The sequence below is a fragment of the Buteo buteo genome, chromosome 21 (assembly GCF_964188355.1).
Source record: "Buteo buteo chromosome 21, bButBut1.hap1.1, whole genome shotgun sequence".
NCBI lineage: Eukaryota > Metazoa > Chordata > Aves > Accipitriformes > Accipitridae > Buteo > Buteo buteo.
Genome location: NC_134191.1, coordinates 11,387,779 through 11,405,587, shown reverse-complemented (window position 1 = coordinate 11,405,587; position 17,809 = coordinate 11,387,779). Strand labels below are relative to the sequence as shown.

The 17,809-nt window shown below is 42.7% G+C and overlaps 1 protein-coding gene across 1 annotated transcript in view; it reads left to right on the top strand.

The window, feature by feature from the left end:
- The window catches only part of PLXNB1 (plexin B1), an 80,018-nt gene that overhangs the window by 21,889 nt on the left and 40,320 nt on the right, over positions 1 to 17,809 (top strand). Inside the window, exon 3 of the mRNA XM_075052715.1 lies at positions 16,337 to 17,480. Coding sequence (XP_074908816.1) covers positions 16,347 to 17,480 — 1,134 coding nt within the window. The 5' untranslated portion in view covers positions 16,337 to 16,346. The remainder of the gene's footprint in view (positions 1 to 16,336; positions 17,481 to 17,809) is intronic.

The following is a 17,809-nucleotide window of genomic DNA, read 5'->3' as shown; positions in this document are numbered from 1 at the left end:
AGTACTTGAGATGACTTGAATTCAGGCCAGTCTCTTCTAGATCCCTCCTTTCAGGGTACATAAAAAATAGAAGACCATAGGGAGGACAGAGGTCTGCATGTTGTATTTTTTGAGATATCAAACTAATTCTGTCCAGATCCTATTGAAAAAGTACTGCTCCAGCCGAAGAGCACTAGAGGACATACTTTTTAGTCCCTTTAAGTGCGAAAGATGGTGGCTGAACAAACTAACTTCTGAACTGTGAGTTACGGTTATTATCCCAGTCATGCTCTACTTCATTCTTGTGTAGCCAGTGTAGCAGTTTGATGTTACCTAGGAGTGTTACTTGTTCTCTCCTCTTCTCTCCCTTCCTTTTTAAACAGTGTAGGGACTGATTTTCTGCCCTATTTTCTGTAGACCACCACTTTTTCTTTCTTAAAGATAAACATAAAACTGCTGTGCTGTGTGCAAGGTAAGAATTCTTCAGGAGAAACCCTCATCTTGTGAGGGTGGAGGGCACATTTTTCCAAACTGTGGTGATGTGTTTTCATTGTAGACATTTCTTTCTCATTGCTTCCTATACCTGGCAAGCAGTTCTGTATCATGTGTTCTCTGCAAAGTGGTCAGAATAGTGGGGGCTTGGGGCATTTCTAGACCTGGGGCCACGTTCCACATTACTTCCTTCATATGTGATGTAAAGCCTCTGCATTGCTACCTCAAACTCCAGCTCCAGTTCCAAATGTGGCATTTCAATGAAAATAGTCCAGATTGCTCTCTGGTCTTGCATCTTGACTTGCAGTTCTGTTTCCAAGATGTCTCCCACTGCATGCTGAGCTCTTCTTCACTAGGTATGTATGCTCCATTTGTGGAAGTATTTAACCTTGTAACAGCTACATTCTCGGTTTGGTAGTATCTGAGCTTCTTTCACTGGAAAAATAATGCAGACCTACACATACCCACAGTGGGGTAAGGAATAAAATTCTAAATCTGTTTCTACATTTTGCATCTAAAAGCACCACCGCTGTAATACTTAGGTGAATGCCTTATGTGAAAATAAGCTCTGGTGTTATGTTCCAGGTACAGGTTTTATGTAACTCTCAGGGTTGGCATAGTTTGATGTCACCAAAGATGTGGTCAGTGTCTCCTGCACTGAATTCTAGAAGCTCAGCTTCTAGGAAGAGCTAAGTGCTTTGACCAGCTGATCTAGTGGAAGAAACAGGAATAGCTGGGCTCAACTTAGAGGCTCGATTAGATGAACTTTTGGGTCCTGTGTGTTGTTTGATATCCACCACCTTGAGGGGAGGGTTCTCCCCTTTGATCAGGACCAGTTATGGGCTGTTTGTGGGGTGAGGTGTTCCTTCTAACCCTTAAAGAATGGTTCAAAGCCCTAAATTGTGAGGTAGGTTTATATTTTTAAAAAAGCTGTTAGCACTGGGTATTGTAACTCTAGGTAACCTATCTGCCCTCTTTTGAATTCTGTTGGGTTTTAATGGCCTTTTTTTTAATTTCAGTTACACTTCTACATCTCTGCATCTTAAAAATGCTTGTTTAATTTCTAATAGTGAAACTGGCAAAGGACAGAGAAAAGCCAGATACTTCAGCCTGACAGGGAAGTTTAGGTTGCTTAGCGAGCTAAGTGTGTATAATAGCAAAGTCCTATATCTGATAATCAAGAATGTAGGAAGCAGTTAGGATCACTGCACTTGTGGAATAACTCACTTTGGATTTTGAGGGAGTCATGACAAAAACAGTGTCTAAAATCAAGTATTCTTAAATTACTCTAGAAGAACAAGGTCTGTTAAGGATATTGTTGTTTTACATAGCATCAGGAAATCACTAAATATTGTGCCTATACTTGAGGAAAAAAAATTGATGGATTGAAATGTTCATTAAGAACATATGACAGAATAAAGCTCTGGCATGCAACCTTTGTCAAAAGGGATATATCCTCCATCAGAGCAGGCTAAATCAAATATAAGGATGTTATTTGTACTTTCAAAGCACTAATGGGGATATAAAGTTTTTGAGAAATACACCCTATTCTGGAGGAAGAAGGCGTAGCTGGGTGCTGTGGCTTGAAAGGAAATTTGCTTTTGAGCAAACTCAGTTTAAGAAGTTAGGCTGTATATTTTAAGTAGCAATTCACCATAGCAGTTGGGAATCCCTGCTGTATTTAAAATCATCACACTAGTTTCTCCAGCTCATATGGAAGCTGAGTTTTCTGCAGCTTTAGGAAAACCATTGCATCTTAAAAGAGGTATTTTCAGTTATTAGAAATGGAACAGCAGTAGCAGTGACCAAAGGCGAGAATTACCTTCCATACAAAGAGCAACTGAATAAACTGGGAGTCTTCTACCTGAAAAGTGATGAGTGATACTTATCTTCAAATCCTGAATAGCATGGAAGGTTAGAGGGGGAGCAATCTTTTTTTGTCTCATCCACTGCAAGTATGAATAGGTATTGAATGGAGCCAGCATGTAGTAAACTTAAAAACAAATAATGACTTAGTCCTTGGTGTGTGCAGTTAACCTGGGAAGCTTCTTGCCACAGGATGTTGTGAATGCCAGATGTCTGTGTGTATTTGAGGACACAGGGCATCTCCATAGAAGGAGTTATTGAAGGTTACTAAATGCATAGAAACCACCTCTATCCCAAGAAATCCCTGAGCTGCAGGTCGTTGAAGCCTGGGAGAGCGATCAGAGAGGTAAAGTGCTATTATGTGCTTACTTTGTACTTAACGTTTCAGGCCATCGCCAGAGCCAGACAACTGCAACCTCGTTTGTCAGCATGGAGCGGGAAGGGGTATACAAATGAAACTTGTAAAAACAGAGACTGGCACAGCTTGTCTTCTAGGTTAGTTCTGTGCTGCTTGTGATATACTGCATGTACCTCTTACTTGCTAAAGCCATTGCCTGCGGGCTGTTGGAGTCTGCAGACTGTTGAGTTTGAAGAGAGACGGAGAGTATATTTCTGAAAACTATGCAGCTAGGAAGGGTAGTGTGAAGACAAATATTCTAAGCAGAGAAGTTGACTTTCTCCCTTTCTCTGTGTCATATACTCTTCCTGCTGCTCTGAGATGGTCTGAGTTACAGATGCTGTCTTACTGCTGATAGCCTAAATCTTACTTGTTTGAATTTCTTCCATTTAAAAAAGTGCTTCTTGCCTGGTAATGGACTGTAACTTAATTTGAGCTAAAATGGGTGATAAGCAGATGTATAAACAGTACAACCCCTGTTCCAAAGCGTTTTCAAACTAAAAATGTCATGGCCTACGTGAGGTTCATACTCTTCAGAAGTACTCAAAACACTGGTCTTATTTTAGGTCCTGTCTAAACATTTTAAAATAACTCAAAAATAGGGCTCGCTTCTAGATGCTTCACCCTTGAAAGTCTGGACTTGCACTTGGTTTTAGATGCTTACCCAAATCTGCAGAGGGCTCAGTAGAGACCAGCCCAAGTTGTTCATTTGAACAACTCCTTTCAGGAGGAGAACAATGTTGGGCTATTTGTCTTTTTGTCCCTAGGGACAGGGTCTCTGCTGTTAGGTAGTATCCACCCCCCCCCCCTTTTTTTTTTTAACCTTTCATTGACTAACTTTGCTGCTGTGGTCCTTGGGGAACAGCTATGGAAAGCTGCCCAGTAGCAGAACTAAGATGACGTATATTCTTGTAGGCATGCTCTTATGACTGAAAACTGAGCTGATGTATTTTGGGGAACTATAGCCCCTTTGCAAGTATACAGAAACTGATTTGTCTGCATCTCATACTCTATAGTGAAAGTCACTCCATGGACTGGCTGAGAAGTTGCACGCTCAGCTTACCAACTATGAGGAGTACAGGCAGGCCTGGGGCTGAGATGAGAAACCGGGTGGACCACATACAGGATTAGGATAAGGGTCATGTTGGGGAAGACTGGGACTCTGGAGTGGGCTTAGGTTCCTTTCGTGTTGATTGTTTCCCTATCATCTTGACATGTTGCACCTATTTAGTCAGCTGTTTGATTCAAGAAGAAGTCTCTATCCCAAACCAGAAGTCTCATCATTGCAGAGTATTAATGGGCTCGGTTGTTTCACCATTTAGAGAGCATCCTTCCTGTTCACTCTCAATTTCTCAATTATTGTTTTCATCAGTAGTTTTGTTCCAGCTCTGATTCTTTCTCAGCCTGTTCCTGTGAGTGCTGGACCTGTCTGCCATTCTCCAAATAGTCTGACCAGATTAGATTTAGTTTGAACCCATCTTTAGCCTGTATGATCTTTTCTTTTCCTAGCTGGTCCGTGATTTCAACTAGTGTATTTCCCACTAAGCCCTGAAAAGGTTTAATTTAAAACATTTTTATGATGCTGAACTTGTGTCAGCTCCACTGTGGTCTTCTGGGTTGACATTAGGTGGCCGATTGTTCAGTTTGGTCTGTGTATGTGTCTGAATAGTGCTGTCTGAGCCGTGTTGTTGTGGGGTTTTGATTAGTTACATATGCTATGGCAGAGTTGAGCAGTTTCCTTTCCCAGAGGAAGGCACAGTCCCTGCTGTGTGGAGTATATAGCTTAAAATGACAGAGGAAGGGTGCCTGGCACTGGGACAGCCTGCAAACAAAACTGTGCTGACCACAGGCTATGGTTTATCCTTTCAGAACAGATGTGCATACTTTTTCCTTGTTCTCCTTACCAGCCTCTCTGCTCTGTCTACCTGTTCCTTCCAGCAGAAGAGCAGCTGCTCAGATGTAAAACTCTCAGTGCTATTCCTAACAAACTACTGTAAATCTGGTTTTCCTGTCTCCTGGGCACTTTTGCCCAGGGGTGATCCTGGCAAGGTAGTATTCTCTGAAATGCCAACAGTCAGCCTGTTATACTGGCTGAAATTCCTGCTCTTAGCAGTTTGCGTTTCAGACTAGCACTGCAGTTTACGCGGCAGACCTGTTAGTGCATCTCTGTGGCCCTAGGGTGAAGGTCTGGGCTTCCTTGAAAGGCAAAGGGAAGAGCCAGTCCATCCTGCCCAGCCAGTGGCTGTCAGACTGTGAAGGTGGGAGGGTAGCAAACCAGATGGAGAACAGTCTCAACCAAAAAGCCTTTAAAATTCATGCCTGCCGTGAACAGGTAGCCAATTCTGAACCTTGGTGCCTTTAGGACAGCACCAAAGCAGCTTTCTCAGCCCTGAACTGGACCAGGAGCTCAAATATTTTGCTAGAAAAAGTTAGGATCTCTTCAATCTGAGTATACAGATAAGAACAGAAACTCATGCTGCAAAGCCACTTCATGGTGTTAAAATTTCTTATGGTGAATTTTGTCTTGTAATAAAATTCCTTGTTCTGGGTAAGGTGTGACTAGATGTCTGCCTGTTAACAAAGTGACTGAAGAACTTTTGCTCCAGATGGTTTATTTCTCCGAGTACCAAATTGTGCAAATGTCCTAGCTTCTGCTTCCTTTGCTGCTTAATTTTAATGTTGCTTACTTTCACTCCTCCAGATTGTGGACTCACAGGGGTATGAATGAAGAGCATTGCCTGATGGCCCATGCACAGTAGTAGTCCTCCCACCCCTATCCATATGCAGTCTGGTGCTCTGAATTTTTATCCTTGAAACAAGAACTTCCAAGTTCAGGACATGGTTTAGTGGGCATGGTGGTATTGGGTTGACGGTTGGACTCTATGATCTTAAAGGTCTTTTCCAACCTAAACAATTCTATGATTCTCTGATAAGTGGACAATGTCTGGGATGGAAGGCTGTGACTGTAGGGTGGAAGAGTATGCTGCATTGCTGCTGCCAGCCTGTGGCTCCTTGACCACATGCACCTTGAGAGCCCTTCATGGATGGTTCCTGTGCCACCATTCTATGTTATACTACATTCGGAAGCACTGGATCTCAAAGATTCTAGCCTGGCAAAGGGTCATTGCTTGGGGCTGAGACTGGTGCAGAGTTGATCCTGGCTCTCAAGTCTGCACCCAGCCTGTTCAGTCTTCTGCAGTAGTGCAGTGGGAGCTATTGTGTTTTATGCATGTTATGAGCAACTTGGGAAGGTCCCCAGGCTTTTTGAACAACGTGGTGTGTTGCTATCTGTTCTTGGCCTTATGAAAGCCTTGGTATTGGCTTGCAGAGGTGGAAGAAAATGTCTGGCCACCTCAATTTGGATAGTTATCTAGCAGACTTGTGTAACCTAATTACCAGAATATTGAGCCTAATAGTTTGTAGCTGACTACTAATAGCCTTCCAGGCTTAGGCACTAATTTATGGAAGATTAATTGATCAAAGCTTCATTTCTGATAATGCTTAAAATGAGTTGAGTAATACAAGATAGAATATACCCCAACTTGGTTTGAAGGCAAACCACAAGCAGATTGTGGTAGTGATGTGGAATTCTGTTGATTTTGCTGTCTCTTCTGGATGGGAGGGGGTAGATGCTACTCATGTGGTTGCACTGCATTAAATTTATTTGCATGTTACCGCCTGTATTCATGGCTGTAGCCAGAACTGCTGACACTTTTGGAATGATAAGAGAAGACTGCCAAACTGCTGTCAGGCTGTATGGTTCTCCAGAAGATTACTGTGGAGGGCAGAAAAGTGAATTTTATTTGAAATGAAGGAAAACTCCAAGGAGAAGAATTCCTTCCTGTCTACCCAAGGCGTATTAATTCTTTATAGAGCTGTTGTGGTACTAAATTCGAAGATTTCTGGGGTGCTGAAGAAATGCTGTTCTTTAACAGGTCAGAGCACCCTGCACTGCTTGGTGTCTGCAGAGCAAAAGGGTTTATTCAAGGCAGGCTCTGGTGTTTAATGGTTCTGATTTGCATCTTGACAACTGGATGGTGGAGTTCGGGATGTGGTCCTTGTGTGTCTGGTTGTGGTCTGTAGCACTGCTAGCATGAACTGCTTTTGTGGTAGGTCTCTCTGTTCTCCCTTCCACTGCGCAATCCTGCAGGTCTGATGCTGGCTTGGAGACCATGGTTTTCCTCTTGGGGTGCAAGTGTAGGACAGGCTTCCTTTCACGGGAGTTTTGCAGGACATTTGAAATTCCTTTCCTCTCTTGCTAGGTTACTCCAAGGCCAGGCTAGATGCAAAAGGACTTGCCTTGGGAGTGTGACCTTTGCCTCTGGGACGTGAGAGCTTGGTTAAGGGTCACGGTGCTGTTCTCTGGGAAGCATGTGCTGGTTGCAGGAGGTCTCCTCCCTCCCTTCTGGAGGGCACCCTGCCAAGGAAAATAGACTCTAAGGCAGAAGTGATTACATTGAGAAGATAGTGTGCTGTCCTGGCCATTTCTGGATGAAACGGTTGGATATTTCTGCTTTATAGAAATCAACACAGGATAGCTAAGGCAGCTAGTGCAGAGCAGGACTCTGGCTTTTGTAGCCTGTGGAGCCAAAACTGAGAACAGGAGGATCCTGGCTGAGGCTGGGGAGAGGTGCCCCTAATGATAGAGAGGGCAGTGTGGTTGGGAAGGCATGCCTTGTTTGAGGTGGAGGCTGGTAAAATATGAATCACGTCTGTTTGAAGTAGTGATGAAATCCCAGACAAAAGTTTTCTGTAATACCTGGCCAAATAGCCTAGTGTGCTTTAGTTTTCCTTTCTCCCTGGTTAGAACGGACGGTCCTGACCTACTTTTAGCAATAGCAGTTCTGTTGAATGCTACCCAATGCTTAGCTGTACGTATGGCAAACACGTTATCTGTTTTATTCACTCAGTATCTGAGAAGTTTCCATCAAACATTTAGCAGACAGGGAAGAGCTGTTCCTGGAAGAGGGACTATTGGTGCGTTAAACTCAATTCTGCCACTTCTGTGCACTGTGGCTCTGGCCTTTGCTTTGGTTTCCCAGTCTGCTGAGGATGATGCTTGCTTGCTTTGCTGCTGTGTTCTGCATTAACTTTTGTGCTGAGCTGTCAGGATTCAGTTAGATGGTATCTGAATGTTAATATGATAGATAATGCCTTTTGAAATAGTCCATGAGGTTAGGTTTCCGGCTTCCTAAATATGCAATTAGGCAGGGCTAAAGTTACATTCTTAATATTTAAAAATAAATAAAATCTATAAATGTACCATAAAATAAGAAGTTTAAATAGAAGTGTCATCCTGGGGCAAATTGCAAAGCTCTTTGTAGCTCAGTATCCTGTCTTTGACAAGATCCAGAAGCAGACACTTAATGAGGACTGTAAGAAACAGGGCATGTATAATGTGGTGGATTTGGTTTGGTGTTTTTTGTTGTTTTTTTTTTTTTTCTTTCTCCCCTCTTCATTTGATTCCCAGCTTATGACCATCATCAGTTTAGGACCCACCTTGGCCAGGAGTTGTATCTAATCATCTGATCTTGACTATATCTATTCTCCATTAATTTATATAATCCCTCTTCTAAGTTGTTTATGTTTCTAGTTTCCATGACATCCTACAGCAGTGGGCTCTACAACTTAATTGTGCATTTAAAATGTTGTTTAAAATATTCTACATCCCGTGACAATATCCTTGAACTGGCTTAGAAAAGTTGTCTGTAACTTTGGTGGGTGCTCTCTTGTTTCTGCATTGTAAGACGCAGTAGTCAATTATTCCATGTTTTTCATGTTGACACTTTGTCATGTTTCAGATCTCTTAAATTTTCCATATCTTCCCCCTGATTGTTTCTTTGTCCATCCAAAGTCCTACTCTGCTCAAACTCTCCTTATATGGAAGCTGCTCCATGCTTTTGATCATCTTTGTTGTCCTTTCTGTCATTCTGTCTCCTTTTTCAGATGTGGGAATCAGAACTGCCTGCAGCATTCAACAACATAGTGGTGATGTGTGTTTTCTTTCCTATCAATCCAAAGGTTGTATTTGCCTTTTTACCTAATACTAAATACTGAACTGACTTACCAAGTTTCCAAAGTTTTCCTGAGTGGTAACAGCTAATTTGGATCCTGTTGTGCTTATGTAATTAGAATATTTTGTGTTGGTTGTTTTGGTATTTATTAACATTGAAGATATTGTGTAGTTACTTAGGGAGTGCATGAGTTCTGTCACTTTTTGTAGTCTTTTCTGAATTTGATTGTGATGAATAATTTTTTAAATAATAAAATATGCCACTCTTAGACATACTCCTCTTCATAGACCTTATGTGAACATATTGAACGGTGCAGGTTGCGGAACAAATTCTTGGCAGATCTCACTGATAACCTTCCTCTGACGGGAAACTCTTCCACTTTTGGTTTCCTGTCTTTTAGCTACTTATTAAATCATGATAGGGAGTGTAACTTTAATTCTACAATAGCTTAACTTTTTTTTCCCCCGAGAGCCTTAGTTGACAGTTCTTTTAAAAGATCAGTTTAGTTCATATTAAACAGATTAAAAAGTAGCTCCTGAATCTCAGTTAACTGGAAATGGGAAATCTGCTCTTGGAATTCTCTGGGTACTGCGGGGATTTCTCTTTGCTCCAGTATTAGTCTGTATTTTGATTAACAATTGGGTTCTTGAACTTCCGCAATAAAATTTATTTCTAGGGGGATGATGGGCTTAGATTTATGTAGATTCGTGTAGAAATGGTGGATTTGTGCAGCAGGGTGAATTGGATAGGTAACTTCAGTGAGCCCCACTTTGCCAGCAGGGTTCTATTACAGCTGGATTAAACCTATCTAGGCTCTCTGAATGTACTCAACACATTAAAGCCTGGAGAACAGGATATTTTTTTCCTAACTAGTTGCCTGGAAGAATATTTGAGTCACTGATGGTATTCGACTGGATACAGACTTGGCCACATGTGTTGTGGCAGCTAGAAGAGCAGGAGGTTCTTGGGCAGGTAGTGGAGGAGTGGTGGGTCGAACTGGAGGAAGTAACATTTGCTCTGTGCGCAGCATTAGAAAGCCAAGGGGTAGTGTATCTGGGTCAGGTGCTGTGAAAAGGGGATTCTCATCCAGGTCAGGTACATTAACAACAACAACAACAACAAAAAGATGCTGACAAACTGGAAAGGAGTCAAAGAGCTACAAGAAAAGTTAATTCTTTCTGACTGAAGAAGCTCAGACTACCTAATGTATCCATCCAAAGGATTGCATGGGGCTGCAATCTGTGATTCAGGAATGCCCAAAGTTGCCAGGATGTATAGGGGAAGGATTGCCTTATGCTTGTCTGCCCTTATACTACTACTTACACATCTGTTATTGTCTGTTGCTGAAGCTGGTTTCTCTGTAGGTGAACCTCTGAGTTAGAATAGCTGTCATTATCTTCTTGCCCAAGGAGGATTAAGAAGAATTAGTTTTCAAACTGTTCATGCAAAAAGCAACTAGAAGCTTCGTTGACTTGGGAGATCCTGTGACAAGCAAAGTTAGACAAAATGATGAGGCATTTTACTTTGGGTAAACAACCCTCAGGGATCACCTTGCTGGGTTAAGGGAGTGGTTTCTATAATTTAGGAGCCCTAAGAAAAAATTCTGCTTTTACTGGGAGACTTTAGTCAGGAGCTCGTGGGCTAGAAGAAGAGATTATTTAGTGGTGTTCTGTGGTGTGATTATGCAGAAGGTTGGAGCAGATCCTAAAGGACTCCAATCTTCAAATGTATAACACTGGCAAAAGTTATCCTTTGGTTTTGTTAAGATACTGAGAAACTAACAGCTGACTTGCTTTCCCCTTTTAAAAATAGATATACAACATGGTACTTGAGTTCACATTCTGTTAGCGTTTGAGAAGATGGTAAAGTGAAAAGTCAACCCTCAATTTACAATGACAGAATATCTGAAGAGAGCTTCTTTTAATAGCAAGCAACCTGTGGTTGCTTTATATTCCTTGTAAATGTTTGTGTAGTTTGTCTTGTCTTGTTTGCAAACTTTTTATAAATCATTGTATTAATCATTAACTCTTAATTAACCATTAACTGGAAGCTTAAACTAGCATTTATAACACATTTTCTTGTGTGCAAGAGAAAAGGTCGGTTATGCTAGAGCTGTTATAGGGAAATACCTGTCCACTACCATCAATGAATTCTAGTATGGCTAAAATTAATATTTAGGTAGGCCCAGGGTTGTAGAAGCACTTTCTACAGTTTTTCCAAAGAACCTTAACAACGCACAAGCATCATTAAAATGGCACTAGTATAACAAAGTTGACAAAGTATTTTGTGCAACTTTGTTTTAGTATAACTTCTTCAACCCCCATACAGAAAAGTGCATTGTAACGGTCAGCAGTAACTGTCAAGTGTTTGGAAAACATGATTTTTCTCAAGTGTTTATCTAACAATGCTATTAATTCTGTAGCCTGAAAGTACAGGGTTTTTTGCTATCTTCCCTTGGTGTTTCAGATTTGCTATTTTGTCTTTAAAGCGGTTTTTTGAGTTATTTTGACCTCAGCTTTGGTGTTATTCACATCTGGTATATCAGAACTCCCTTGTCTGTACCAGTCCTGCTCTGACAGGATGGCTTGGACTTGGGGTTCTCCTTGGGGCCAATTTTATTTGGAAAACAGAGGTTTGTGTTCATCTCTGCTGGAGCTGCTTGTGAGTGTTCTTAAACAGCAGAGCAGGGAACTGGCCTGGTAGTAGTAAATAAGACTCAAAAAAATTTATTTAATGGGAATGTCATCTTTCACAGCAGAAAACAGCAAGTCTCTGTTGAGCTTATGATGCTTAGAAGGGGGGCTGTAATTCAGGGCTTTTGTGCAGAAAACACAGCAGTGGTCATCTTCCTGCTGCTGGGTGATTTGAATGTGCTGGAGCACAAGAGTTGTCATGCAGCTGGAAGAATTATGCTTTTAATGTTTAAATCTTTTAGTGCTCTTGCTGTGGGTTGGCTCTGCAAATGATACAGTGGAAACTGCAGGTGCAAATTTCAGGGGCCTACTTTTTTCCAAGGATAATTCTGCTGGGATTGGTGTTGAGTATGAAATCTAGTCTAGAAGTTGGAACATTATCTGACCTCCCTATGTTTGGGGGATAGGATGTGGTATTAGGGAAATAATCTGTGAGGATTTAAATAATCTTTACGTGTTGATACGCTGCTAAAATGTGTCCAAATGAATTCTGGGTTTGTTTCTTTAGTAAATAAGTAGTGTCTGAGAGGGATATGTGAGGTCAGAGAGGTAAAAATAGTGCTACAGAAAACACGGTCTTATTTCAAATTCCAAGTAACAAAATAGTGCCATTGCCTCCATGTTATTGGTTGTTGTTTTGTGGATGTGATATAAATATTCTGTGGCAGAACTGACTAATCCTCTAGTCCTTCTGTTGTGATCCAGATTAAATAAATGAAACTCAAAAGTATCATTTGGATATTAATATTTTACAGCGTGTTAGAGGCAATGTTCAGAGTATTGTCTGGAGCATTTTCCTATTTAACGGGAATTCATCCAAAAAATGGAATATTTAAAAAGAATCTTTAAGCCTTGGCAATTGCCTTCAGAATTAATTAAAGGCTACACACTTTTAGTGCAATCTGTCTGTAACAGCTGTGTTATACACCAGCAGTGAGCACAGGAAGCAGAACGGTTCAGTAAATCCATAAAGAGCTCAGTAGTGTGGCCTGTCATGAAACCATCAGATTTAAATGTAGGTTATCCTCCTCCTTCCTGTCCTCCCAGAGAGATTGTGATGGGCTTAACTGAAGAGCAAGAATAAAAAAGGCATTGATGTCCATGCTTGAGAAACAACTCGGAAAATTGAATCAAAAGACATTGCTGGCTTTTTTTAATCTCAGTTTTCATGTAGAACGGGAATGCTTCTAACTACTGATAGCCACACAGACTTGTGCTCATTTCTAATGAATGCTTACCTAGCAATAAATACAAGTTCATTTGCTAATGGCTTTTCAGCAAAGAGCAACAAAGAGCACAATATTCAATGTTTACTCATTGCTCAGAGTGATTAGAACTAGCTTGCAGAACATACTGTACTACCTTTTTTTTTTGTGTGTGTGTGTGTCTTCTCAGCTGCCCTCTGTTTTCCCAGTGTCATGAGGACTAGAGAGTAGCTTCTAACCTGGAACACCCTTGAGGACTAGCTCTTAACAAAGTGATTTCTAGGGGGATATTGGTGAGTGAAACAAGAATAGCTTCAGGTCAGAGCTTTGACCACAGCAGGATCTGCTTTTGATTGTGGTCTACTGGAATGAAAGGCTAGTTGCTTTTACATCTCTTCCAGTACAGGCTCTCCAATAGGTAAAATGCTTTCAGTGAAACATTAGGGATAGGTTCAACTACAGATCAGAGAGCTTGTAAAAAGATTTGTGTTGCTAGAATGGTGTCATGCACTGTGTTTTGAGTTCAACCACTGGTGGCATGTATGCATGTTAGTTCTGCCCCAGCAGTTGTCAGTGATGCTATGTGATGGACAGAGCAGAGTCTTGCAGCTTGTAGGCATGACCTCTAGCCAGAAAGCCAGTATTTCAGAATTCATAAATTCCAAAGAGACATGCTGATTTTACTGTGTAAGTGCTGGCATAGGAGGGTTGCATTAGTTAGAAAGAAGATTAGAGATTCCTGTAAGTGGTGTAGTGTAATGATGTCTTGTGATCCTCAGCTGCTTCCAGATCAAAGACTCTCTTCTCCATGTCAGTGTGGCTCTGTCACAACATAGTCAAGCTCCTGCTGTTGGATGGTCATCAGCCTATTGTTTTGTTTGCAGGCATTTTAAGCTTTGAAACTGAGGAGACTCCAGACAGAATTGCACAACAAGCCACTGTGATGTCTGCATGTTGGCTATGCAGAGGTACCAAGGCAGTTGTGTGATTAAGGAGTTCCTTGAATACAGTTTCCTCCAATAAAAATGGTGAGAATGCATAAAAAATAACTCGCATGTTGGAGCTGGGGCAAGATATCCTCTACTGATATAAACCCAAGGTGATATAGTTAAGTTAGAGCTCCATCCTTCAGTCTACACATATCTGCTTGCTGGCTTTATAAATATCACTCATCATGCTTCACAGATAATATCTCCTGCATGATGAGGACCTCTGTCAAGTGCTACAACGCACTCTCTCACCACCCTGGAAAGAGACTCCTAGGCTAGTTCAGCACTGTTTGCAAATCTGGGTGAAGCACAGTGTGTTCATAGCACTGAGAGCAGAAAACACCAAGTGTCTATTATCGTGGCAAACAAAAGCCCTAGTGTGCGAGTAACCTAAACACAGTGCTGGTATGGTGTGAATCGGTGGCTGTGTGCTCAGGGGGAAAGCTGCCAGCCTAGAGCCAGCATTCCTGTGTCTGGGTATATCCTGACAGTACTACCTACTTACCTACAATAACCATGTGAAGTGGAGCTTTTCCAGAGCTTCACAAAGCCTATATTTAATAATGTGTTGTATTTATAATACCTTCCATCCGCTGGATTTCACAAGTAGACTAATCCTCTCAAATGGTCGTTTAGTAGAGCAAAGATGCCTGTTTTACTGACAAAGGAGCTGGAAAGCAGTTTTTTGTGGGTTGGTTTTGGGTTTTGTCTTTTTTTTTTTTTTAATTTGCAATAGCAGTGAAATAAAGGATGGATCTATAGTCTTATAGTTATTGTTCTCACCATTGTTACTGTGTTTTCTGCACACTGGGTGCTGGGTGCTGTACAGAACAAGTGGAAGACACAGTCTGTGTGGTGAGAAGTTTGTGGCCCAAACTGGTTAAGTGCTGCAGTAAATGCTGGAGTAGTCTTCTCTTGAAATGCTGCAGATCTTTTTCCACCTCTGTGCTCTAAGCACTTCTGGGCTAATAGCACTTTGAGCTTACCAAGAAAATCCAAGAGGGGTGATGCTTGTAGGAGGGAAGTGATGATAGTTTTCTTAGCTTTAACTACAAAATCAACATCACCCCTGAGGAGCTGAGTCACCATAATGAGCACAGCGTATTACAGATCAGTTCTGGAGGAGATACTGTACCCATCAGCTCTGTTGAGCCCCTGGCCCAGCTTGGCATCTGTGTAGCTGTGTGTAGCTTGGATACCTTGTCTGCAAGAGGGAGGGAAGGGAGTAGATTCACAGCTGCATCACCATCTACTTCTCAGTTCAAATAAGGTGGTACTCATAGTAAATTATGAGTACTTGCAGCTGCTGCCCAGAAAGCATTAATCTAAATGTTGCAGGTATTTATTACCATGTTTCTACCATGCTGTGAGATTCCCCATGCTGTTCAGGACAGTTGTTCCCATCTGTGGCATGGCTTGGGTGGGTCACAGTGGATTTCAAGAGGAGTTGATCTAAAGATCCTCTGGAGAGGAACAGAACAGGTCTGGTGGTTCCCTGGATCTGTCTAACACCCACCCCATCTGGCTTTGCCTGCACTTTGAGGCATGGGATGGTGAAGGAACGGAGCATTGTCCACAGAGCACACGTGTTTAAATTGCCTTTTACAGTACCGATAGCGTTGCTGTGGAGAGATGAGTGCCAGTGAGAGACTTCTCCCCCAGAAAGTGCAGTAACAAGTGAGCAGGACAAGATGGTCTCCCCCTTGCCTGGACGTGCTGCGTCTGCCCAAGGAGATGGGGGCCTGCCAGGGCTGGGGACAGACTGGTGGCCCCAGGGGGGTGGCTGGGAGCCACTATGAGTGACTCTCTGTGGAGGCCTCATCCTGGTACCCAGGTCCTGCTTTGGTGGGTGATGCTCAGTGGCAGATATGGTATGGGAAGGTTTTTTCTGAAGCACTAGTGGAAGAGTCTTGGACCCAAAAGAGGCTGTTGATAGCCATAGGTGATAAGAGAGAGAAGGATTAATTATGATATCTAGATCAAATACAGAGCAAAGGGGTTATTAGTTTGCTCTGAATGGGAGCCCAGCTACAGTTTGTTTAAACAATGGTCCTGCAGGTTGTGTTTGTCTTGGACCGAGGTTTGTCTTACTGTGGTGTTACTTGTTAACAGTGTATGCGATGTGCAGCTGCTGTAGGAATGTGGTCCTGTCCTGGAGAACTTTCAATATAGCATCATAGGAAAGAGTTGTGCAGGAGTCTGGTTAAACATGGCTTTTTCTGATGTTACAAGCATAGCAATCAACTTCAATGCGTGAAACATCTTCTGTCACAGCACAGATAAGACTCTTCTCCTTAAGTTATGTCCCTGGATTGATGAAGCTGTGCTTTGGACTGTTCATTCAGTAAATGTAGTACAAGTCCTGGGCATGTGAAACTTTCCCCAGTACCACCCAGCAGTACCTGGGAAAGTCCCCAAGAACATTACTTGCAGTATTCCAGCTTCTCCTGAATATGCTATGCTTGTCATCTTGATGTGGAGGTGATTGAGTGAAGTCTCCGATACTCCTGCATGCCTCTTCCTATTGGTCTTTCTGCAAATGTCCTGTGTTGGCTCTTTGTGTCTAGCTCTTTGCTTTCTGTGGTTATCCATGTCCTCTTTGCCTACCTCTCCTAATAATAGTGCTATTGAAGGATTTTGATGAGTGTTAATCTTCACTCCTGGTTTACGAGGAGTTATAACAGCTTGTCCTCTCTTGCAGAGTGTTTACCATGCCTCTGGGAACGTTCCTCCTTCCTGTTCTCTGTTTCTTGGGAGCAGTTATTCCACGGGGACTGCAGTATGTCACGTTCTCGCGCAACACTACAAAATTCCTCCACCTGTCTATGGACTTGGAATCTGGGACCATTTACTTGGGGGCCACCAACTTTCTCTTTCAGCTGACATCTGACCTGCTGATGAAGAATGTGGTTCAAACTGGACCAGTTCTGGACAGTAAAGATTGCCTCCCCCCTGTCTCAAAGCTGGAGTGCCCTCAGGCACACCACACTGACAATCACAACAAGCTGCTGCTAGTGAACGCAGTGCAGAAAGAGCTCATCGTGTGTGGCAGTGTGCACCAGGGAATCTGTGAGAAGAGGAGCCTCACATCCATTGACCACGTCCTCTTCCGACCAGAGAGCCCTGGTGACACTCAGTACGTTGCTGCTAATGATCCCAATATCACCACTGTGGGACTCATAGCTTACTCAAAGGATGAGGTCCCCTTGCTGTTTGTCGGACGAGGGTACACTAGCCGAGGAGTTGGAGGAGGGATTCCTCCCATCACTACCCGAAATCTGAGGGCCCATGGAGGGGATGTTCAAGCAACAGACTCTCACTCCATTTTCTCTTATGAAGAAACAGCAAAACTAGCTGTGGGCCGGCTCTCTGAGTACAACCATCATTTCATTAAATCCTTCACTTATCGCTCAAGTGTCTATTTCTTATTCTACCGTCGGGACCTCAAGTCTCAATCACGTGAGTACAAGACCTACATTTCACGAATCTGCCTGGATGACTCTCATTATTACTCGTATGTGGAGTTACCTCTGCTCTGCCAGAGCAAAGCCAATACATACAGCCTCCTGCAAGCAGCCTATGTCACCCGGCCGGGAAAAGACCTGGCCCAGGGGCAGCTGGACACCGAGGGAGAAGTGTTGTTTGCAGCCTTCTCTGCCTGGCAGGCTTCTTCTGGCAAGCTGAGCGAGGAGTCTGCGCTCTGTGTCTATGCAATGGAAGAGGTGGATCGCCTGACCAACTGGACTAGGGATGTTTGCTACATGAGAGATGGGAAGTCAGAAGAAGGGGCAGAAGTGGCATATATTGAATACGATGTCAGTTCCAACTGTGTCCAGCTGCCAGCGGTAAGTGACTTTGCACCTTTGCTAGGCTAAAGAATAGTCTGCAACATGTGTTGCTTCATGTTCCTGAAGTCAGGCCATTTCCCACAGATGGATGGTGAAATCTGCTTGGGTTAAAAGCCTCTGGGCTCAGGCTGTTTCTTTGCTACTGCAGCAATGCAATGCAAGAACTGTTGTGTCCTGTTTAAGTACAGTCTATCTCATTTCTGCTGCAGCTCTCTGCAAGGAAACCTGCCCATGTGGGGTGGAGGGAGAGGGACTGTGTGTGGCAATGGGGAGAGTATCTGGTGTGACCTGGCCATGAGACCTGTTTAAATGGTGTGCTGGGTCCC